The sequence below is a fragment of the Strix aluco genome, chromosome 1 (genome assembly GCF_031877795.1).
Source record: "Strix aluco isolate bStrAlu1 chromosome 1, bStrAlu1.hap1, whole genome shotgun sequence".
NCBI classification, from domain to species: domain Eukaryota; kingdom Metazoa; phylum Chordata; class Aves; order Strigiformes; family Strigidae; genus Strix; species Strix aluco.
Genome location: NC_133931.1, coordinates 138,863,129 through 138,887,612, shown reverse-complemented (window position 1 = coordinate 138,887,612; position 24,484 = coordinate 138,863,129). Strand labels below are relative to the sequence as shown.

Sequence of the window (24,484 nt, the reverse complement as noted above, 5' to 3'; positions counted from 1 at the left end):
ACTTGAAACATTAAACATACTGTAGTTACTGAAATCTGTAAAACTCGTTCTTTATGTGCAAATTGCTTCTGAATAAATTAAGATTTTAATCGATTTTTTAAATTCAATATATATACACTTTGTATTGACATTTTTAGCTATTTATCGTCAGCATAGTTCACAGCTGATTTGCTGAATATTTGCTAATATTTGAAATTTTGTTCGTGCATCTGTGTTCACTGAAATAGCTGCAACAATATTGGATATTTTTTCCCTTCTGCTACTTGTTACAATTGTTGGGGCAGAGACAAGCATCCTTGCAGCAGGGTCGTGGGGGCAGTTCACAAGAAGGCTCCTGAGCCTGTACTGGGCAAAATCAAGTATCTAACCATGCTGCTTCTGCCTGCCACCAGAGAGGGAGCACTTGAACTTACATCTACATGATGGGTGGTTAGTAGTGACAGGTGAGGTGAATCGTTTGTTGAATTGATTATCTGCTTTAAAATTTTTATTATATTTAATCTCTGACAAATGTGGGTTGCTGAAGGCTGAGTTCTGGCACCAGTATTATCTGGAGTAATGTTGATGGCAGAGGTACATAGGCTCCTCAGCAGTTGAGACCTGGCACATTGGGTAATGTGATGGGGAGAAACTTTGGTGAAAGGCTAACATGAAAATATGTGATTTTAAGAGCCTTTTTTAAACATAGGGTGCGCCTAGAAAAGTGTTTCTCATTGCTCTACAGCTCCACAGGCTTCCCCTTCCATGCCTGATGCAGCTGGTTGGAGGAGCAGAATTAAGTTGTGTCTGGAACTGATGGTGCAGGAGAGAATTACAGAATAATTTGGGTTCAAAGGGACCTCCCAGAGATTGTCTGATCCAGCCACTGGTGCGAGCAGGGCTAACTTCAAAGCCAGAGCAGTTGTGCAGGGCCTTGTCTGGTCAAGTTATGAAAACTCTTGGAAGGAGATTGCACAGCCTGGGCATTAGTTCTTGTGTTTGACACACAATTTCCTCATGAAATTTCTTTATACTAATGCGTGCTTGGGAGTCAGGCTACCTGGCTTGCAGAATATCTTTGCCAAGTTGATGTGTGTCGTGGTTTGAGCTCAGAGGGCAACTGAGCACCATGCAGCTGCTCACTGCCCCCTTTCTCCCCAGCACTGAGAAGGGGAAAAAAACCCAAAGATGCTGCTCACTCCCGCCTTCCCCCCTCAGCACTGGGAAGGAGGGAATAAAACAAAAATCCCAGGAAACTGAAGTAAGGACAGGGCGGGATCATCTCACCCGTTAAGGTACAGGCAAAAAGCAGACTCGTTAGGGGAAGAAAAAAAGAACATAAATTTAATACAGACACTAACAACAACAACGCTTAACAGACAGAGTAGGTCTGTGAGAAGCATTACCACATCTTGAAAACACCTTCCCCCATCCCTCCCTTCTTCCTGGGCTCAGCTTTGTTCCAGATATCTCTACCTCCTTTTCCTCAGCAGTGCAGGGATGAGGGAATGGGGGGTGCGGTCAGATCTGCTGCTTCTTCCACCTTGGCAGGGAAACTTCTGGCATCCCTGCCCTGTTCCAGCGTGGTCCCCCTCTCACAGGAGACAGTCCTCCACAAACCAGCTCCGACATGAGTCCCTGCCACGGGTGTGTGGGTCACCCCTGTGTGTTGCAGTCCTCCCAGTGCCGAACAACAACAGCGGGGGCTTCTTCCCATGGGGTCCTGGCCTTCTTTGGGCATAGTCACCTACTCCGGTGTGGGGCCCCCCACAGGCACCAAATTGGTATCTGCTCCACCATGGGTGGTGGTGGTGGGGTGGCCCTGCCGTATCACCACAGGGTACAGGGGAGTCTCTGCTCCAGCACATCTCCTCCCACCTCTCCTCCTTTCTTCCACTGACCTCGGTGTTCACACAGATGTCCTTCTCACAACTCCTTCTCACAACTCTCACTTTTCCTCCCAGGTTCCCCTTCTTAAATACATTATCGCACAGGCACAGCGAATTGGCCCAACCTTGGTGCAAAGGTGCGTCCAACTTGGAGCCGGGGGAGCTCCGAGAAGCTTCTTACAGGGAGCCCCTGCTGTAGCCCCCTCCCCTGCTAACAAAAAACCCCCGCCACTCATTCAAACCAGGACAATGTGCCATCCTGCTTTCTTTTTTTTTATTTGAAAATGTGTTGTGAGAAGGTATTTTGCTGGCAACACAAGAAATGTGCCAACAGAGGTACTTTGTAAAGCTTTTAAGATATGCAGACAATTCACATTTTGCTACTACTGATCTCTTTTTTCACTGTTTTGTTGATGTCTTTATTTAGATCTATCAGAAAAGAAATGGTAACCTGTCACTGGGAACATCTTTTTAATTATAATGTGAAATATACAGTGCGCATTCTTTTGAAAGCTCCAAATAATGTATTATTAAATTATAACTTCCATTATTAGAAATATTAATTATTGCATAAAATTTTAATGATCACTAAAAAAACCCACCCACCTGCTCTCGTGTGCTACCCTCCAGATCAAAACCAAACCAGATGCTATTGGCCAGGAACACGATGGTAGATTACAAAGACAATCTATTGTTTAAAGAGAAATAAATGCATCAATATTGCTAAATTTTTACAGTGACATTTGTACAGTGCCTGTTTTGTACTGAAAAAAAGGGAGGATGCTGCTTTCATGTGAAATGTTGCTGACAGCCAGGAAGAGTGAAATGTACTGGGAAGCTTTTAAGGTAGCATTAGGAAAAGTATGGCTGAAATGGCAAACTAGAGCACAAATGCTGCAATACAGTTAGGTTAATGAAAGAACACGAATAGTCAATTAAGTGTACTCTGCATATTTTAATGTTATATAAAGCATGATAAAAAGCAGTAAAATTCTTATTTTCTTCTTTTCATATTTAATGAATTCTCATTGCAAACACTGTACTAGTACATGAGTTGAAAATATCCATGTTTTTTATAAGAAAGAGAAGAGAAAACTTGCTTAAGATCTGTTTCTATATTGTAAACTATGGCTGTAGCCCATGCAGTCTACAATTGATCTATGGAGTTAAATGAGATGGGATTTCTGTTTTACTTAAACTAATGCACTTGGATGAACATGAAGGTGGGAGGTGAAGTTCCCCATTATTGACACCTTTGAATTTTGTCTTGTCATTTTTTGTGGGCACAGTTAACTTCCTTTTTATGTTGACAGAGCAGAGATGCTGAGAATTTATTAGGCGTGTTTTGTGCCATCATTCCTTGGATAGTTTTAATTCAGCATGAACAAGTGCTTCCACTGAATACAGCTGTCCCTTCCTGCCTCCCTCCACGTCCCACTGCTTTTGCCTGTGCCCCTGCTGCCCGCCTTAGTAGAGATCGTGTTTGTACAGCTCCCCAGTGACCTGGTGGAGGGAAATAATCTGGGTTAAAATGAACTGTTATTTAACGACCCAGTTCAAAGATATAGGTCCTTCATTTGGATCAGGACACGGCTTCATAAATGCGCATGGAAGTACAAAGCAGAAGAGTGGTGGGGATGGGAAGGTGAAGCAGGTGGTGGAAGGAGAACATGACCGGCTTGTCAGCAGCCTTGATTTATGGTACTTTAATCTGGTATGGAAACGCATCATTAGCAGGAGAGGGGCCGTCTCCTTTTTTTAAAGAACATAAACTTTCTCTAACTCAGGTATTCCCCTCTGCCAGTTCACCACTTCTCCCTTTCTCTCAAACTGAGTTGGCTTCCATGTCAGGATGCCGCAACTTTATTTGAAGCATAGGTTATGGACAGAGGAGGTTCGGGCCAGTGTTGGTACCTTCCTGAAGCTGGATTTACCTAGGGCTTTTCTCCCCATAGTAGGACTGTGGAAGAGGGAGAAGAGCAACCAGGCAGTCCCGCTGTATTGTCTCCTGTGATATTCTTCTCTATTCTTAACTTCTTTTGGGTAAAGAAACTGGCATTGCAATCAAAATTTGCTCTTGTGCACTAAATTACACTCCTTGCTAGACTATGGAGACTTTAAAAGTGGATGGCTTGTGCCAGACTAACTAAAAAAGAGTTTTGTTTGAAGCATAAACTCATTCAGCCATATTTAGTTTGGCAGGTACTGGAAAATACAGAAATGCTTCTAAATGCATTGCTTTCCTGACTGCCTCAGAAGTAAGTCTTTAAACCTAAAGAGCACTGCTTGTCTTTTTATAAAGAGCAACCATTTTATTCACAGATCCCTTTCAGTTTTGGGGGAGGTGAGAATGAACCATGAGTTGTGGGTTTCCTTTTTGTGAAATAACTTATTCATATTCATTGCAGGTTCTTTTATACAGAAAACAGGTGAGAATAGACTCTTTGGTTTCCTTTCACTAATGACCCATTTGGGTTTCTCCAGAGAGCTTTGCAGGCTCACCTGGGAACCTTACATTGCAAGCTTTGCTGAATACAGATTAATCTTTTTCATCTTTTGATTCTACACCTAAGTATATGAAGTTTAAGATAATCAGGGGAAAATCTTTCCTTTAAAAAGAAGATCCTTTTATAAAGAGTTTTATATTTAATCTTAAATAAATATTAATGGAGAGAACTGTTCCATTGGTTCTTCTTCATTATCTATGAATTCTGACAGCAGGTTTCAAGAGGAGCCGTGGGGGAAGGTTGTTTGTTATGAATATTATTTGGCAGAAAGTCAGGCATATTCTACGGTTTCATATGAATGATATCTGCTGAAAGTCAGCTAGCTTCCCAACCAACTCTGCTTGCTGTGCCTTAGCAACCACGAGGAAAAATCTGCTGCCACATGGAAACGGATTGGGATTCATGACAACACTCCCTATATCCAGCCACCCTCAAACAATGGTAGCATTTCATCTACTAAACACGGCACCCCTGTCCTATTTCTGCTTAAACCCCCTGTAATTTAGACAGCAGCAAGAAATGTCAAGTGCAAGAATTTGAAGGTGGCAAAAGTGATAAGCCAAATTGTTCGGTAATTTTCTCTCCCTTCCCCCACTCCTTGCCTGGCATGAGTAAGCACTGGGAATAAATGAGCATTTACTCCTTCAGAAATTGCTGCTGCCTTGTGTTGCAGGTTGAGGAGGGTGTGTCAGGCAGGTACAGCCCAGCTTCCTTCCAAGATTCATGTTCAGATCAGGGCTGGAGTGGAAACTCTCTAATTATTACAGCTGCTTGCTTTTAGCAAATCTTTTTGAAGAAAAACCACAGGGTTCCATCAGTTGTAACAGTTGCAGTAGTTTCTATTGCTGTTATGGCATTATCACTGTCATGGTTTGTAATGAGAGAAAGAAATCTGTCTAGGAAAAAAATAATTACTTTTTGATTTGTGCGTGGAGTGGGAGAGAAGCCTGAGGGAAATTAAGTAAATACCCATGGTGGATTTTTTAAATTTTTCTTGAGCCACTGTATTGTTAGAGTTGAATGATTAGTAAAGAGAGAAAAGCACAAACGGATGATTGTTTTTGGAAGTGAATTTGGATTCAGCTTTATTTATGATCCTTTTCCATACGCTGTCTCTCATGGTTGGAACGTGAGAAGTTTCTAGCATGAATACTTGTGAAAGTGTATTTTAGGCTTGGATGCTTAAATGCTTATTGGAAATCTGGCTGAATGTATAATTTCCTTTGTGGTCACATTAGCCAATTTAGGATTCAGGTGTTGAGTATTTACAGAAATCCCCCTGTCAGGGAATAGAAACGATCTTATTACTAGGTAGTCTGTGCTACACCATGTGCATTTCAAAATGAGATGATTTTTTTTCAGGCTATTTATATTTGTGGAATAAGCCCTGATAGAGCACAACACTGAAACATTTGCTTAATTTTAAGTATACCAAATAATCCAATTTAGAATGCACAAGTGCTAGGCTGAATTCTTTAGGGACATAGTGATAGTGCCCTGAAACTATGAACAATTGTTTTCTTCTATTTGTATACAAAAATGTTCCTAGAACTGCTCTGCAGCATGGAGCTGATCATGGGCATATTTGCAAATTAAGCCCGGATCAAACAGACAAATATTGATGAGTGTGTTGTAAACTGAAAAAAGGTAAAGTTTGCTTGTGCATTGCAGACTCTTAATGTCGCATTATGCTCAATTTTTGGTAATGCATCCAGTTAAAAACATAGTTATTTGTAAAACTTGGAGTGGAAGCTTAAAAATTTGCTGGGGGGAAGAGCCCTAATTCTGTCTTTTCTCATTTCTTTTCGTTTTAATATAAATCCTGCTGTAAAAGATTTAGAAAAAGGAATAATCTCGATTAATAAAAAAGTTTTCTTACTTCCCTACTTTTTTTCTTGCTAACTGCACAGGAATATCAGAAGCTCTTAGAAGAAAGGCAAAACATTTGCGTCCCATATTTGAAATTATTATTTTCCTACAATTTCTATGGCCTCTTCTATAGTGTTACAGTGTGACTTCTAGTGTAGACAGGTTGCTGGCTGCTATCAGTGTACTAAATCCCAGCTGAGGAAGACACTTGAACTGGAGCTCCAAGCACTCTTGCTTTGTTTCTTTCTGAGCATGATGGTGATTAAATTGCTAGCAGATGTATGGAACATTGCTGATGCTACTGCGACTGCAGTGCTGGCAACGGCAGAAATATCAGCAGTTGTTGGAACAGCTTGGGCAGGAGGCAAAGCACAAGCAACTTGTAGGCAAGTCATCCTCTGAAGTTGAGATGAGGCCAAAGCAAAATCCCAGATCTAAAAACGAGTAGAAAATTCAAATGTATCTCCAAAAAGTATGACTGAAAACATGCTCTGTGGTATCTTTAGATCTTCATTAGAACATTAACCACGTTGTAGTAAATGCATAGTGAGTTGCTATAGTGGAGCCAGTTCAACACTCTGCTGAGTAAAGAACTAAGTGAGCATCTTGTGGTAAGATATAGCTTGACCTTTCCAATGGAGACCAAAATGTGCCTTCATTAGTACACTTTGCTTGTTGTCTAGTATGTCATGGGGGAATTTCTTTCCAAACCTTTCAAAAATCAGTTTGTGCTCATATATCAAAATATTATCATCAATATCTTTGCATGCTTAGCTTTAAATAATGGCAGAGATTCTCAACTTGTTTAAAAATAATGGACCAGTTGAAGCAATACTAACTTAAACCCAGATATAGACCTTGCATAATAGTATCAGTCATTGAATTAGCTACTGCTTTTAAAATTCTAGCTGGAGTATTTGATTCTTTGGCTAATAATTCCACGAGCCAGTCATATGGCTTGTAAAGAATTATTTCCTTCTGGTTGTTTTAAATTACTGGTCACTTTATTCTAATACTCCCATTCTTTTAACACCATTGCTCTACTCCCTGCACTTCTAGTGGTTTTAAATACCACAGTAAACTCCTTTATAATTTTTCCCAATTTCAGACTAAATTATCTGTGGTGTATTCAGATTTGAATCTTAGCAGTCCTATTCCATAACCTTATCCTGGGCCACCTGTCCCAACTTTCCTCTCCTGTCACATGCAAGTCATGTCCTCAAGCTAGGTTGCCAACCCTGTCCCTCGTTCATAATTCACACTCCTGATCGCCCAGACCAAAGCACCAGCTCCCTGCCTCTCTCTTCCTGCATCCCCATCAGGAAAGCTGAAGCCACCTATGCACACCTACTCCTGTACGATGGGAGGAGGACACCCAGCACTCTGGATCTGCTCCACATATGGTCTCCTGTCTGAGGACCATGTGTGCTACCACATCCCCATCTCCTCCCCAACACATGGTTTGGCAAATCTTCTCCTCAAGCTGGTGAAGAGGCACAGGGGGACACTGGAGTGGCAGTGCCTGGAAAACAGCACTTGGCATGGGCAGCAATAGCTGTTCCAAGGTAGTTTGCATGAGAGATGAGTTGTTTGCTTGATGACTAATGAATTTGCTTTAAAAGCACATTTTGGCTCATTCTAAGAGTTATTTGCAAATGTATTTTGAATTGGTGTGTGTGTGTCAAAATCATTTGGGAGGAGCAGCCTGTATTTATCAAATACCTTCAGGGAGGAGTGGTGCTTCCCCCAAACAGCAGCTGAAAGGTTGGGGTTTTCAAACAAAGCCTGGACCCCCGATCCACTCTCTCTTCTTCCTCTCTCTGGAAGGGGACTGCCCAGTTTGTTCCCAACAGCCAAAGTAGAGTCTGCTGAACAGAGGTGCCCTCAGCAGCTAAATATTTATTGAGGCAAGTTAAAAAATAAAAATAAAAAAAGGAAACAAAAAGGGGATGTAGCTTGGTAGCTAGGACATAAACTCCTAAAATTTGATGTGAATTTCAGCCTAACTGCAGTGAGTGTTTCAACATTATGCTGTGTTTCAACACAGGCTGCACTAGCATCAACAGGAAAGATCATTTTTTCTATTCCAGAAAGCCACTTCCACTTCTGTTTTATGTTCTCCTATGCATTTCCATTTTCTTATATTTGCAGAAATTTGATGTGTGTAGATTCCTGCATGGCAGGCTAAATGTACTCTCCTGGGCTCTCCAATGTTTTACGCTTGCTCCAAGCTGATACGGGTTCAGGCTGCTACTGACAGGAGCTACTATCCTGTCTTCCCTTCTCCCTTTTCAGGGCTGTGAATTCCCTCTCTCTTCCCTGCACCAGAGCTAGCACTGTGTGGTTTGAAGGATAAACTAGAAATTTTTTTTTTTCTCTACTAGTTTTCAGCCTTAGTGACCTTTTGCAGAGTCCTTGGAATTTCCTCCTTATATCTAATCTAAATCTACCCTCTTTCAGTTTAAAACTGTTACCCCTCATCCTATCCCTACACTCCCTGATACAGAGTCCCTCCCCATCTTTCCTGTAGCCCCTTTAAGTACTGGAAGGTCGCTATAAGGTCTCCCCAGAGCCTTCTCTTCTCCAGGCTGAACAACCCCAACTCTCTCAGCCTGTCCTCATAGGGAAGATTCTCCAGCCCTCCGATCATCTTTGTGGCCTCCTCTGGACCTGCTCGAGTAGGTCCGTGTCCTTCTTTCTTATGTTGGGGGCCCCAGAGCTGGACACAGGAGTCCTGGTGGGCTCTAACGAGAGCAGAGTAGAGGAGGAGAATCCACTTCCTCGACCTGCTGGTCACACTTCTCTTGATGCAGCCCAGGATACTTTGCCGTGTCATAGTCAGTTTTCCATCCACTCCTATTCCCAAGTCCTTCTCCGTAGAGCTGCTCTCAATCCACTCATTGCCCAGCCTGTATTTGTGCTTGGGATTGCCTCGACCCATGTGCAGGACCTTGCACTTGGCCTTATTGAATTTCATGAGGTTCACACGGGCCTACCTCTCCAGCCTGTCGAGGTCCCTCTGGATGGCACATCCCTTCCCTCCAGCGTGTCGACCGCACCACACAGCTTGGTGTTGTCAGCAAACTTGCTGAGGGTGCACTCAATCCCACTGCCCATGTTGCCAACAAAGATGTTAAATAATACTGGTCCTGGACCTCTGAGGGATCCCACTTGTCACTGGTTTCCACCTGGACTCTTTGAGTGTGACCATCCAGCTAATTCCTTATCCACCGAATGGTCCACCTGTCAAATCCATGTGTCTCCAATTTAGAGACAAGGATGTGTGTGGGATGGTATGAAATGCTTTACACAAGTCCAGGTAGGTGACGTCAGTCGCTCTTCCCTTATCCACCAATGCTGTAACCCCATCATAGAAGGCCACCATATTTGTCCTTCTTGCTGAGTTTGGTCTTATGCTGTCATGTAACTGCACTCTGCAGTAGCAGTATTTTTCCCTGGCTGAGGCTCAGCCATCCTCTGAATGCCAGGGACCGAGCCAGTGCAGTGCCAGGAGCTGTAGTTCCCATCAGCATCGATGGAATTAGCTTGCTGATGATAACGTCGTTAGCGCCAGCCTGGCAATGGAGCAGGGAAGGGGGGAATCAGTGTATAAACTTTGACCGTGCTGCTGCAGTGAGTGAGGCTTGTTGAATGAAAGACTTGGACAGAAATCAAGTGAAGTGGTGGTATGTAGGGCTGCTGCAGAAACAAAGTGTTAGCGATGTGCTGGCTAGGAAGAGTATGTGGGATCTGAGGCAGTGTTGCAGTCTTATGGCATCTTTGTTGGGTACTGGAGAGGGGAATTTATGTTATAGTATTTCCATATGGAGCTACTGTTATGTGTGGAACTATGCTAACATTTGTGATGAGTGTGGAAGGGTAAACAGCATTAGATGCTTCTGTGGTTCCTTGTCTCTTCCCTTCCCTTTCCAAAAATACAGTAACAAGAATATAGGAGGAAAAAAGCAGGTGACATTACTGAAATATGGATTCTGTAACTCTTACAGGGTGTGAAGGACGATTTTTTTTTTTTTTATGATTACAATATACCAAGTGTGAATTGAATCCTTCTCAAAGCGAGGAATTAATTATGCTGCCTACAAGTTGGAATAATGTGAGGGAGCACCACACAATCCTCCCATTGTGCTGCCAGTGCACCTGCATGTCTTCTGTTCCACTTCCAGGCTTCTTTTAGGAAATGTTTATTTGTGTCTTGTGTGGCTTGTAGTAGGACAGAAGTTGCTAGTAAGCATCAGATTAGACAATATCTTGTCTTTTAACACTGACAAGATATGGAAATATCATGGTGAGTAAAGGTGGGTAACCTGACTCTCACAGAGATGTTTATCCTGCCTCTGTTTGCCTTCCAGAGTTCTGGTTCACTGTTAATTTTATAACTTTAAATCCCCAATCTTTGTTGATCAGTGTGAAGGTTTTGGCATTTGCATTTCCCTGCTGTGAAGAGTTATGTGTCATTTCCCTTTCTATCTCCTCAAAGATGAATCCTCTCTAATTTCATTGAGTTACCCATTATTCTCGTACTACATGAAACAGAGCACAGAAAGTCTGTCTCTTCACTGTGCCATTTCATTATTTTGTATAATTACATTATGTCTCCTGTAATCTCTCCTTTGTAAGGTAAATAGTCACAGTCTTTTCTGTCTCTTCTCATATTGAAATTTATCCAAATCCTTTATTATTCCTACTACTATTATTGTCTGAATCCCCTCTAACATTGGAGCATCCATTTTTTTGAGATGCTGTTACCAGTGCAGCATGTGGCATGGCAGAGATAATGCTGAATTACATTAGAGCAATGTTACCTCCCCACTGGTCACCATTTTATTCCTCATTTATCCCAATTTTTTTTTAGCTACAGTTAAGAATTTAATTTAGAAGAGTGGTCTTCCTTGAAAAGTATTCTGTGACCCTGAGGTGTCTTTACTGAATTGATAAAGTTTGCTTTAAGAGGTATTAGAGTAGGTGTAATTACATTTTATCCCTCTACTACATGCTGCTTTTAATGTTGAGCTCATCCTCATACTGTCTTTTCATCTAGCTTTTTTTAGGTTTATCTTAAAATTCTTCACTGGCATTTCTGGTCTTTCCTGACCCAAATAGTTGTGTGTTGTCTACAGACTTTGCCACCTCATTGCTCACCTGCTTTACCAGATCAAGAATAAAAGTAGTAAACAACATAGAACTGAGTTTACCAAACCTTTTTCCTGATGTGAAAAAAATATTATTTGGAGATTTCAGTTAGACTACTCACACGATTTGATAAATTATTTTTATTTAGATTTTAATAGCTAAAATGCTTAGATTGCTGCTGCTTTTTTCCATACAAAACCCAGGATAAACCTAAAGCTCTATCAAATTGTCTTGCAGACCCTGTCCAGAAGAATTTCAAATCCCTATTTGGAAACTCCTTCAAACAAGGTACTTGTCAAGCTTCTTTACAATTCCATTTCATGAAACAACATATTAGGAATCTTTTTGCTTTGGTTCAACCTCTTAGCCATAGTTTTGAAGACACTTGTGAGTGTGGCCTGCAGTTAAATCCAGTTAACAATTTATAATTTGTGTGTGTTAGAAATTGTCTACTTCTATTACTGAATTTGCAAACTAAATTGTTGTGAATTCTGATGTGCACTCTCTGCCCAAACATTTAAAAAATTGCCACTGTTTAACTTACTTTTGTAATATTTGAGAGTTCTGATTTTGCATCTGTCAAGACTTTACTGTCTCAGGACTATTTTATATTCCTTGAAAGATTCCTAAACATAGGAAACAAAACAAAACAAAACAAAAAAAAAGGTGAAACCGCAGCATTTTTTTTCTTTCAAGTTAGTTATTTGTGTTACTGATGTGTTTTGCTGGAATGGTGAGGAAACATCACAACAGAAGCCTGAGTTAAATTCATCAGTAAGGAGTGGTATACAGAGTCCAGGTGGAACATGGTTTTATGGAAGATGGAGTTGGGTTCTGTTTTGATAGTCACATCTGCAGCCTTGAGGTGTAAGGTAGAAATCAGGTGTGGGTGAAGTCAGAGTTGTGTCCATTCTGAAAGACCACATCCTCCTGGCAAGGTATGGATGAACTGACCTGTAGCTATCGTAAGATACCTCCAAAGTTTCTGAACAAGAAGAAAAAACCTATGAAATGGTGTTTCAGTGTGTATTAGGCTTGTACTAAATTATTTAACTCAGATACTTATGGAATAATGTTTAATTTTAACTGTATTTGTGTGGTTTTTGCAATGGTTAATATAGTCTTTTTGCTTCGCTAGAGTAACACTTGTTTTCATTTGAACTTGTCTGTTGTTCAGAGGTAAAGCTGACAGATAGTAAAACCTCTGCTTTTCTAAGGCAGCAAATGTAAAAGTAGTCCAGGTCATTGGGGCATCTGCAACCCATGATACAACAGGGTATGGCAGAAGTTTGGGTGCATTTCCTCTGAGGCTTTGGCTGCTGGCTTGTCATTTAGCTGGGGAGAAGGCATTGCTCAGAGGGAGGGAGCAGACAGTGGCAAGGCAATTTACTACAGCAGGAATAAATCCCTGTTTGTCACAGTTTTCAATTTCTCTTTTCATTCAGATTTATGGAGAAAGTTCTTCCTGTGCTGGGAGAGCTCTCAGGAATATTTTTACTCTACAAGCATCTGACCTGATTAAAGACAGGGCGTACCTTACTGGCATTTGCAGGTAACCCAAGATCATTCATTTTAACCAACTGGATGGGTTTTATTTGCATTTGTCTATGTCCTGATTTGACAAGAGAGTAAATTCTGAGAGTGAGATTTTGTGTGTATTTACTAAGAATTGAAAATATTTTCTAAAAATATTCTTTAAAATCTCATGTATTTTAATACGTTTGTCAGTTGTCAGAAACCAGCAGTGGTCTGATTGTATGTCCATTAATTTAATTGCTCATGATTTCATATACAATTGTGTTTGTTATTTTGTTGAAAAGAAAGAGTATTAAATTTAGTTCTGGTCTGGAGTTACAAAAGAGATCAATTGGATTACTAAGATTTATTTACACAGTGACTTTTGCATGTAATTTATGTAATATTTTGGTAATGAAGTGATTTTCCATTTCTGTTGCATTACAGCATAAATGTTTCCTATTTCCAATTATGTCAAAATGCATAAGTCTCTATTATAGCACCATTCATTCATATCCATATTTAAGAAAAAGCCACAACTTTTTTTTTTTTTTATGATTTAAAAAGATAAGTTTACCAATAATGTGAAAGATTAAGTACGTCCTAGAGCAACACTCTAGGTCTTACACATATATCGTGTAGCTGTATTGCTTATGCCTATGCTCAGAAAGGAAATAAAATCCTGAGGCTAAAAGCTGGGTTTTATTTAGCTCTTACACATCTTTGGATGACTGTCTGTATGCAGCACAAATTGATAAAAATATTACATATTGTAAAGTGTTCCACATGAATTAGGTACATAAGGGAACTTACTCATATAACACGAGTTCCCTCGTAACGAGGGGAGACTTGCCAGAATAATTTCTTCCCTTGAAATGAATAGGATTACAAAAATTAGTAATTGAGACAAAGAGTTTGCCGTGAACAGAAGGATTCACTTTTAATAGCTTTAAAAAATAGCTCTTTATTATAAAAGAGCATTTTAACATTACTTTAGTGTAGGAAGTGATGTTTTGCTTATTTTCAGGAGAAGCTGTGTTGGATCAGAACTGGTAGACTGGCTTTTGGAGCAGTGCCCTTTTGTTAAGTGCAGATCTACAGCTGTTGGAGTGTGGCAGCTCCTCCTGGATATGGGCATTATATTATCAGGTTAGTCTTGATAGCCTTCTTCATGCTAGAAGTACTATCAGTTTCTCCTGCATAGGGTGAGTTTTTGATGGGAGGGGAAAAAAAAGCAGATTGATCCATTTTTCTTGACAGTTGTTTATTTTACTATCTCTTTGGTAGGCTCAGCTCTGTGACCTCTCATTTCATAAATACCAAAGATTAATTTCTTTTTTTAGGCAATTTCCTTCCTTTTGCCTTTGCAAATGTAATTGCCTATTACCAAGTTGCAAATGGTATGCGTGTCTTTTCCAGGCTATTTTTTTTTCTCCTCAAGCTTTTTTAGGTTTTTCACAAAACAGCAGCTGTTGAGTCACTGCAGATCATGACTTCTCTAGATGACTTCTCTAGCTATTAGTCATTTTCCTTTCCTCTCTCTGTTTTTCATAGTTTTAGGTTACCATGTATTGAGAGAGGATTCAGCTCCTTGAGATGGTGGTGATGCCAGGTTCTACCTGGCTGTCCCCACCTTCCCCACCAAATTTAGGGGTTGGTCCAGCTAATGTGGTTGGTGATAATTACACTGGAACCAACCTCTGGAAATCTGATGACCTTTACTTCTTAGCTGGGACTACTTAGGTAGCTCAACTCAGAGCATACCCCACCCTGAGGTCTGTGCTAAACTTTCCTCCTTGTGAAAAGGTGAGGTGTTATGGAAGATTTCTGCTTATGTATGCTGACAGTATACTTAAAGGTTTTCTTCTGCTCCAGCTACACTGATAGGATGTCTGATCATGCAGCCTCAATAAGGGTGCAATGACTTTCACTGCAGGAGCATGTGCTTTTGGCTTTGGACCCTGTCCTTCTATCCCAGCTCAATCCTAGTTATGCCAGGGAAAATGACAGCTATTGTATTGGCACATCATCTTACCCAGGTCTAGTCTACAAATCCAGTAGCCCTGAATTTGAGGAGAAGCTGGGATAATGGTGGGCTGCATCCCCATTACTAAACTGTTTACTTGTGCCTGGCCATTAGTGGGAACAGATTAGAGGCCAATGGAAATCGAGGCTTACAGATCTGACAAGTGGAAGGTTTTTATCCCCTAATTCTGAACTGATTCCAAAATTGATTAAGTACTCAGCAGTCTTAATGCTTGAATTTCAGGACCCTGGATATCTTCAAATTGAGGTTTTGGGGTTGTCCTGTTTGGATGCAGTGAGTTAGTATGAGAGGGCAGGATTGCTTCTGTGCTGAGTTTGCGATCCTTTTGCCCTGTGTGGTGGTGCAACTCGGCATTAAAATGCAATACAGGGTGTGGTGGGGTCACAGAACCTTTACATGGTAAACGTTTAAAGGCTATTTAATGTTATTTTTCCTAACAGTGGACAGACAACTCTATTTTCAAGACACTCATGCTTTCTACCAGTTCTCAGCGGATGAATGTACCTACCTTTTCTGTGAATTTGAGAAAGAGGAAGGATGGAAGAATGGAGTGAAGCTCCTCCTTCAACTACTGCCATTGTCTCCTCCCAGGATTGACATGTGTAATCTGTAAGTGTGCGTATACAGCTGTTTTTAACTTTTGCTGACTGCTTCGTAATTGGATGGCTTATAATGACACTGTTTACCCTCAAACCACCGTGTAAATGAGTCAGCTTTCTTTTCAGCATTGACAAGCTTTGTAGAGATAGGCTTTTCATCTGAGAAAGTCAGTGTGGGTAGATAAATGAAGGTATTTGACTTGGGATTTTTGGCATATTGTGGTTCTTATGCACTAGCTTGCTGACTCTAGCTTGCTATAGTACCTGGGTAAATGGCTTTATTTTTTTTTTTGGTTTCCTCTTACATTTGGAGGTTTGGCATGAATTTGGCAGCAGGCATGCTGTGGAGCTGATTGACTAGCAGATCAGATGCCCTTGTGCTGTGTCAGGATCAGCTATCAGATGGATAGAGAAGATGAGTAGAAACGTGGTAGCTTCAGTCATCTGGTTTTAGGTTGCTACTGCGTGTTTGCCAGAGCTCTGTAGTCTCACATTATTATCCCTTTTTCAGAATATGCTTCTTAAGAGTTTCGCTTCCTACATGTCTCATCTTTCACCTGACTGTTGGATGTTACCATATCCTCAGTGCTGATACAGCTGTGCTCTAAATGTTGCCTATTTAAAGCAGCTAGAAGGAAACCATAGTTATTTGTGCCACAGTGAGAGGCCAAAATATAGGAAAAAGGGGTAAGTGAGAGGTCTGGAGGCTCGTGACCCTTCATGCCTTAGCAAACCTGCAGGAGCTGGCCTGGATAGGCAAGTTGGGTTAAATTCTTTCATTGTCCCTAGCATGATGAATCCTCAAACCTGATACACTGTGGAGAACTATTACTCTTCCAGTACTAGGATTTTTTCTCTTTGATGTCAAAGACAAAACTTTCTTCTCTAAGTACTTTTCTTCTCTACATACTACATTTTAAAAACACATTCCTCAAATGTCCAATGGAAATATTTGAAAGGAGAACAAAGCCCAAAATCCCTGTAAGCTGTCTCAAGCCCAGCTTCTTAAATTCAGACACATTGAGCTGGTAGAAAAAAATCTCAGTAGTTTCTCTGCATGGCTCAGGGCAGAAACTTGATTCCCTCCTCTGTTGCTGACTGCCCTCACCAACCAGAAGTCGGCAGTTCTGGAGTGGGGATTCCCTTGAAAATGCATTTATTTGGTCAGCTTGGGTGAGTGTAGCCAAGTGACAAGGACCTCAAATTGGCTAGAGCAGGGGACTGAATGCAATCTTCTAAGCAGATGACTCATATGGGAGAAAAAATTGAATATTTTTGTGAAGAGAAATTCTTGTCTTCCAGCCTACTCTGGTGCTAAGCAGTTTGGCTGTCCCTTAGATATCAGGGTGATTTCATCTTGATTTCAGTAGAAATTCAGGTTTTCCTCATTATCACTGAAAATCAGGCCACTTTTCATGGTTGATGACTAGTTGTACAAAGGCTTTGAATCAAAAAGATAGAACAGATAGGTCATACTGATGTGTTACATGAAGGATGCTAGGTAGGAAAATGGGTTGAAGACTTTTTAGGTTTGAGTTAAAAATGTGTCCTGCATGCTGACTTTGGCCAGAGAGTACCACTGTTTTACAGTCTGCTTTGCAGTTTTATCATTCCAGTGCAACTGTCACTTCTAGTGGAGGATGATTCCTGTCACATGAATTGAACAATTATTCTTTAATGTACTTCTCTAGCTCCTTCCTGCTCACATTATTCAAATTTTAGTTGAAGTTGGATTCCTTTTGGGAACATTGTCACTGAAGAATTATTTTCTGGAGGTTTTACCTGTCAGATTATGAGGGTGCTTTTTAAAAAAAAAATATATTGAAGGAATCAAATTTTAAATAATGTATACTCTTGAGGGAATGTGATATTAAAGGGAAAGGAGGCTTTTCCAGGTTCAAAATTCTTCATGCTTGATGCAAATAATACACTTCTAAAACACAATCTGAAAGGGAATAGATGTTATGAGGTGTTTGTTAAAGTTATCTGACCAGGTTAAATAAACTCTTTTCATGAACAAAGAGGGCAATTCTAAAAACTATTCCTTGCAGTGAGTGTTTGTCTTTTCTCAAATATATAAGCTGTTTTGCATACCATTAAAAGCATAGTCTTTCATGTAATTTAATATTTTTGTATTCATTTCTCTGTCTTAGTTTTTCTCACAGTGTGTATTGATGGCATTAATTCTGTATATACATAGGCATAGAGAAATTCTTACCTTATTAGATTCCCTGCTTTTGATGAAATAAGAAGCAACTACCTGCTTGTGCACTGGAAGGCAATGCTGGACATCTCCTGGTGGTCCCAGGCACCAGAGGAGCTCAGTCTCCTCCATAGCTGATGGGCAGCAGCCTTGCCCTTGCCTGGACTGCTGGGTGCATCGGTGGGTCTCTTGTGGAGCACCATAGATCTGCTGTCCTGGAAGGAGTCTGTAGACTTGAATAGGCAGAGGCAGCTCTGGGAACGTCCTTCAGCAGCTCTTCTGGAAAACAGATTACATAAACATGGCCCAGTCTTGACTTGCTGTACAGATTTTTGATGGATTTGTATTTGGTTTTGGTCAGTATTAGCAGTGTTACCAAATAATACTACAGAGAGTTCTACAATGAAAATAGCATTCTGAAGCCAGAGACATGCTTATGGTTCCTGAATAAATGCTCTGTGTTGCCTTTTGACCTACATTAAACATAACATTGGTGGGAATCTAGCATGGAAGACAAGACCGGGACATAGCAGATTTTTAGCAGCTCACACTAAACTGAAGGCTGCTGTTGTTATGTGTATTCCACAGGACTGAGCCCCTGTAAATGTTGTCAAATGAGAATGGGACTGATGAAGAGGCCTCTTGGGGTCATTAAACACCCTATATTAATCACAGCCAATTCTACTTGAATAGAAAAGAAGTGAATATTGCAGTAGACTGGGAACAAAAGATCTGAACTGAAAGCTGTGCCATGGACTTCCTTACAACCTTGAGCAATCACTTAGGTGCTCATCCAATGGCTCCTGAATTTTTTCTAGTGACTGCAATGGCTTTGTATCAGGTGTTTAATCTTTGTGTGCTTCTATTTCCTTCTTTGTAAATGGCGGTGTTTATAACAACACCTAATTTTCAGAACCACTGGTAGACTCAATTAAGATTTCAAGAATGCACTGGGTATCTTAAGACTATTGAAATGTATCCCATAATATTTTTAAAAATTATTTGAAGGGAAGTTAACAAGGGATTTTTTTTCTTTATCTCATACTGCTTGTTATTTTCTTTTCAGAAGTGTTACACTATATTCTGTATCTTCTGTCCTGAAATAATTTACATTTTATTAATTTCAAAAAGTAACCATTCTTAAAAGTAATTTGTTTTTAATGCAAATAGCCAGAATGGGATATTCATTTAGTTACTGCCTTACGGAGTTCCCGGAAAGCTTTTGCTGAATACAAACAGCTCTTAGGTATCCATGGGTCTTTTATTGGATTGTAAAGCCAGCGTAGAGACATATGTAGTGCCTTTACATTGTACAGTTGAGGTCCAGACCCAGGACCATGGGTGTATCCATATTGCTTCCTCCATCAGTGGGTCGGAAAGCACTGTGGTTGCTTTCATGTGGTGTATAGCAATAGTTGTGCTGGACTTGACTTGTCTGCATGCAGATCTAGGGCAAGCATCCCTGCATCTCGCTCTGCTTAACACCCTACCAAGCCCACAGAGCACTGAGCTGTATAAGCATTAGGCTTGTTTGCCTGGGTTTTGTAGCTCCTGTTTAGCACCAGCCCTTGCTAGGCCTTATCTGGTCCCTTTTGAAAAAAACTAAGGTGATATCTGTCCTGATTCTGTTCCTCAGTATCCATTCTGTCTGTCTTTTTTCCATTAGCCTGGATATCATAATACACTCTTACTCTCTGATTCTGGAGACCTGACTATAATTTTTAGTATATTAATGGTTTCAGAAGTATTTGATGCTCATATGCAGATGAATACCGGGAGTATTTTTTAATAGAAGATGTAGTGACAAAGGCCCAAGATGGACATAGCTATGCTATATGCTGTTCTGGGTTTACAGATTGCATCTGTGGCTGTGTCTACTGAGCTGCTATCTTTTGGCTTCAGTTTAGAAGAATCAGGTCCTAGCCTGGTTCTGAGAGATCAGAAGAGACCAGATGTGTAGGGAAACAGGCATCTAAAGAGGTCAGTTATTTTAATCTCATTCCAAATTATAAAGAGAAAGACTGAATAAATCAGTCTTTGTAAATGAAACTGCATTCATTTATTTCTTTTGGGCTGTTTATAACACTTACAATGTTAAATCAAGTTTTTCTTTGAATAGGAAAGGCAGTTGTAAAAATAATTGTGATTACTAATCTGAATTACCATTTTGGTCTGAATATGCTTGCCCCAAAATGAATGCATGTGTGCTTTCTGACCTTAATTTCTTAATCAGGGAAAGAAATTTTTGGACATGGGGCGTAAGAATCACAATAGACCAGCTGTGTATTCCAGACATGTTGTCAGCTCTCTCCTTAAACACATCAAGGCATATGAGCGATTAAATAATTTAGTCAAAGATAGAAGCTTCTGCTAATACATGGGATTTACGTTTATTACACCAGCTGCAGTTTTGCCTATTGGCTCAGTTTGCTGGCATGCCACACTTCTTGAATACCATGAAAAGTAAAGATCTCAAGGGCATTTTCTTTCTTCTTCCTATAGTAATAACCCTATCATATTGGTATCTGATTGTCAATAAACCTTCCAAAAGGCTCGCAGGTGTTTTAGTCATGGAAATTAGACTGTTTTAAAGAAAAACACAGTCCTATCCCATGCTGTCCACAGCAGCTTTTGTGTGGCTTTTTCCACATGGACTAGACTTCTGTGACAGTTTCTAGGAAGGTTCTTCTTGCACTGCCCCACTTTCACAAAGACACATTAAGTCTCTGTCTTGTGAGTAACTGTCAAGACAACCTAATAGTGTTCTCAGCCGTTGCTTTAGTTTGCTAATTTATGGCTTCTTACATGTATTCTTTTCATTTTCACTTTTTTTTTAAATATCAAACTTCATGTGTCACATAATGATTTTGATGTTGTCTGCTTTTATCTACGTGAGCTTGCATTCCATAGGTGTTGCTCCACACCTTAGTAAAGATGGGTGGGCAGATGGGAAACTCTTTGCTTTGTTGATGGAGTATGTTTTTAGCAGAGCAAAATATGCATTCAGATAAGCAGCTCTGAGCTAAGAGGGTCCTGTATTCTCCAGTTCTTCATCATATTTTTATAGCTGAAGAATTCTCTCACTGTTTTATATTAGTGCAATCAAAAGAGTTCTTGACAGCAAGGGACAAAGGGTGTACTCTGTCATTACTGACACAATAAATTATTGTCATGTTGCAGTCATCATTTTGATGTGGAATCTCAAAAGCCCTTTTACATTAGTGCCTGTGGCTACACAGTTCCTTGCTTTCCAGGAATCAAAAGATGTTGAAACAGAATGAAAGAAATAATAAAATCTTATTTTTGTTTTTTTAAGGCCTGATCAAAAAATGGAAGATACAGCAGAAACCAATGCTGAAATTCTTGCTCGTCTCACTTCTGCGGTAAGGTCACTGCATCAAAGTTTGTACTGATCATGTTTGAAATATTGTCATGTTTTGGATCTTTTCAAATTAAAGACTTAGTGAGCAGGTGTTTGTAATGCAAACTACTTTTTTGTCTCTGAAAGGAGGAAGCTTTACTGAGGTCTTAGTGTGCAAGTCCAAAGCTATTAAAATCAGTCTAAACAAGAACTGCTGCAGTCTGCTCTCTTGTAATCCGTGCTGTTCATGGCTCAGAAGATACCAATTTGAAGGATCATGGTGCTTTTTCTGCCAGGTAGCTTACACTCAGGTCCTCTTGGTCAAGTGGACATCGGTGTGAAGACAGTGATGGGGTGGGGGACAAAGGGAGAGAAAGGGCCTCAGCAGCCCTGGCATAGATTATCATAAGCTTCTGAGGAGACCTACCTGGGAAGCCTGGGTATCTGGCTTCCTACCTCTGTTTACAGAATCACAGAATCACAGAATCATCTAGGTTGAAAAGGACCTTTAACCTAGCATTGCCAGTTTCCAACTACACCATATCCCTAAGCACTATGTCGACCCTACTCTTAAACACCTCCAGGGATGGGGACTCCACCACCTCCTTGGGCAGCCCATTCCAACACCTAACAACCCGTTCTGTAAAGAAATACTTCCTAATATCCAGTCTAAACCTTCCCTGGCACAACTTGAGGCCATTCCCTTGGTTAAAGAGACTCATCCTTTCAGGTAGCTGTAGAGGGCGATGAGGTCTCCCCTCAGCCTCCTCTTCTCCAGACTAAACAACCCCAGTTCCCTCAGCCGCTCCTCGTACGACATGTGCTCCAGACCCTTCACCAGCTTCGTTGCCCTTCTCTGGACACGCTTGAGTAATTCAATGTCCTTTTTGTAGTGAGGGCCCCAAAACTGAACACAGTAATCAAGGTGCGGCCTCACCAGTGCCGAGTACAGGGGTAAGATCACTTCCCTGTCCCTGCTGGCCACGCTATTTCTGATATAGGCCAGGATGCCATTGGCCTTCTTGGCCACCTGGGCACACTGCTGGCTCATGTTCAGCCGGCTGTTAATCAACACCCCCAGGTCCCTCTCTGACTGGCAGCTCTCCAGCCACTCCTCCCCAAGCCTGTAGCGCTGCTGGGGGTTGTTGTGGCCGAAGTGCAGCACCCGGCATTTGGCCTTATTGAAACTCCTACAGTTGGCCTTAGCCCATCGCTCCAGCCTGTCCAGGTCTCTCTGCAGAGCCTCCCTACCCTCGAGCAGATCAACACTCCCACCCAACTTGGTGTCGTCTGCAAACTTACTGAGGGTGCACTCGATCCCCTCATCTAGATCATCAATAAAGATGTTAAACAGGAGTGGCCCCAAAACCGAGCCCTGGGGGACACCACTCGTGACCGGCCACCAACTGGATTTAACTCCGTTCACCACAACTCTTTGGGCCCGGCCATCCAGCCAGTTTTTTACCCAGCAATGCGTGCAATCATCCAAGCCTCGAGCAGCCAGTTTTGCCAGGAGAATGCTGTGGGAAACGGTGTCAAAGGCCTTACTGAAGTCGAGGTAAACAACATCCACAGCCTTTCCCTCATCCAATAAGCAGGTCACCCTGTCATAGAAGGAGATCAGGTTTGTCAAGCAGGACTTGCCTTTCATAAACCCATGCTGACTGGGCCTGATCACCTGGTTGTCCTGCATGTGCTGTGTGATGGTACTCTGGATGAGCTGCTCCATCAGCTTCCCAGGCACCGAAGTCAAGCTGACAGGCCTGTAATTTCCTGGATCATCCTTCTGACCCTTCTTATAGATGGGCGTCACATTGGCCAGTTTCCAATCTGTTGGGACCTCCCCGGTCAGCCAGGACTGCTGGTAAATGATGGAAAGCAGCTTGGCGAGCACCCCAGCCAGCTCCTTCAGCACCCTTGGGTGTATCCCATCAGGTCCCATAGACTTGTGTTTAGCCTCAATAAACTCCATCATAATAAAAGCTTATCCTGTCTGTGCTAGAATTTGGTGCATCTTGTTTATCTTGCTGTAAGATCATTGTTCAAAGAAGCAGACAGAAAGACTTCAGAAGGTTAAGCTAGATTCACTCGATCTAATGTAATCTGTATGATGGTACAGAGTGCACCCTCAGCAAGTTTGCAGGTGGTGCAAAATTGGGAGGAATGGTCGATACACCGGATGAGTGTGCTGCCATTCAGAGGGACCTCAACAGGCTGGAGAGATGGGCCAACAGGAATCTCGTGGAGTTCAACAAAGGGCAATGCAATGTCCTGCATCTGGAAGAAATAACCTCATGCTCCTTCTTGTACAGGCTCAGGGCTGACAATCTGAAAAGCAGCTCTGCAGAAAAGGACCTGGGGGTCCTGGTGGAGTGCTGGTTGAACATGAGCCAGAAATGTGCCCTTGTGGCATAGAAAGCCAGCTGCCTCCTGGGCTGCATTGGTATGAGCATTACCCCCAGACTAAGGGAGGTGATCATTCCCCTCTACTCAGCACTGGTGTGACACATCTGGAGCATTGTGTCCAGTTCTGAACTCCCAGCACAAGAGACGTGTGGACATACTGGAGTGTATGTGAATGATCATGAAGATGATCAGGGGAGTAGAGTATCTGACTTACAAGGAAAGGCTGAGAGAACTGGGGGTTGAGCTTGGGGAACACAAGGCTACGGGAGGATCTTATCAATGTGTATAAATAACTGATGGAAAGGAATAAAGAAGATGGAGCCAGGCTCTTCTTGGTGATGTCTTCTGACAGGACAAGAAGCAGTGGCACAAACTGAAATTCAAGAAATTCTACTTAAATGTAAGAAAAAACTTGTCTACTGTGAGGGTGATCAAACAGTAGAACAGGTAACCCAGAAAGGTAGTGGAGTCTCCATCCTTGGAGATGTTCAGAACTCAACTGGATATGGTCCTGAGCAACTTGCTCTAGCTGACCCTGCTTTTGAGCAAGGGTTTGGGTCAGATGACCTCCAGAGGTGCCTTCCTACCTCAACCATTCTGTGATTGTATGGTTCTGTGAACATCACACCTAAATCATGGTATCAGCAAAACATGAAATTAGTGCTAGTTCTGTTTTGGGTACACAAAAAAGTACAGAAATGAAAGAGAACCAAGCAGGACAAAGTTGTCATGAAAAAGGCATGAGGATAAGAGCTATTTTAAGTAAAATGAATGAAGTACTATCTTGAAATTGCTGAAAAATGGAAGGAAAGGAGAATTTGTGCTATATTTTGTAAAGACAAATGTCTTTACAAAAGATATTTTATAATGTGTTTAGAAAGCCAGTGATTCTGTATGCTTATACAAAAAATAATGTAAAATGTGTGATAATAGAAAATTTCATGTTTTAAAATTGTTT

At 41.3% G+C, this 24,484-nt stretch overlaps 1 protein-coding gene across 3 annotated transcripts in view; it reads left to right on the top strand.

The window, feature by feature from the left end:
- RAPGEF5 (Rap guanine nucleotide exchange factor 5) overlaps window positions 1-24,484 on the top strand; it is a 164,788-nt gene that overhangs the window by 18,694 nt on the left and 121,610 nt on the right. For all 3 annotated transcript variants that reach the window (XM_074837131.1, XM_074837147.1, XM_074837140.1), the window contains exons 2-6: window positions 11,633-11,683; window positions 12,841-12,947; window positions 13,938-14,059; window positions 15,398-15,566; window positions 21,076-21,142. In XM_074837131.1, coding sequence (XP_074693232.1) covers window positions 11,633-11,683; window positions 12,841-12,947; window positions 13,938-14,059; window positions 15,398-15,566; window positions 21,076-21,142 — 516 coding nt within the window. The remainder of the gene's footprint in view (window positions 1-11,632; window positions 11,684-12,840; window positions 12,948-13,937; window positions 14,060-15,397; window positions 15,567-21,075; window positions 21,143-24,484) is intronic.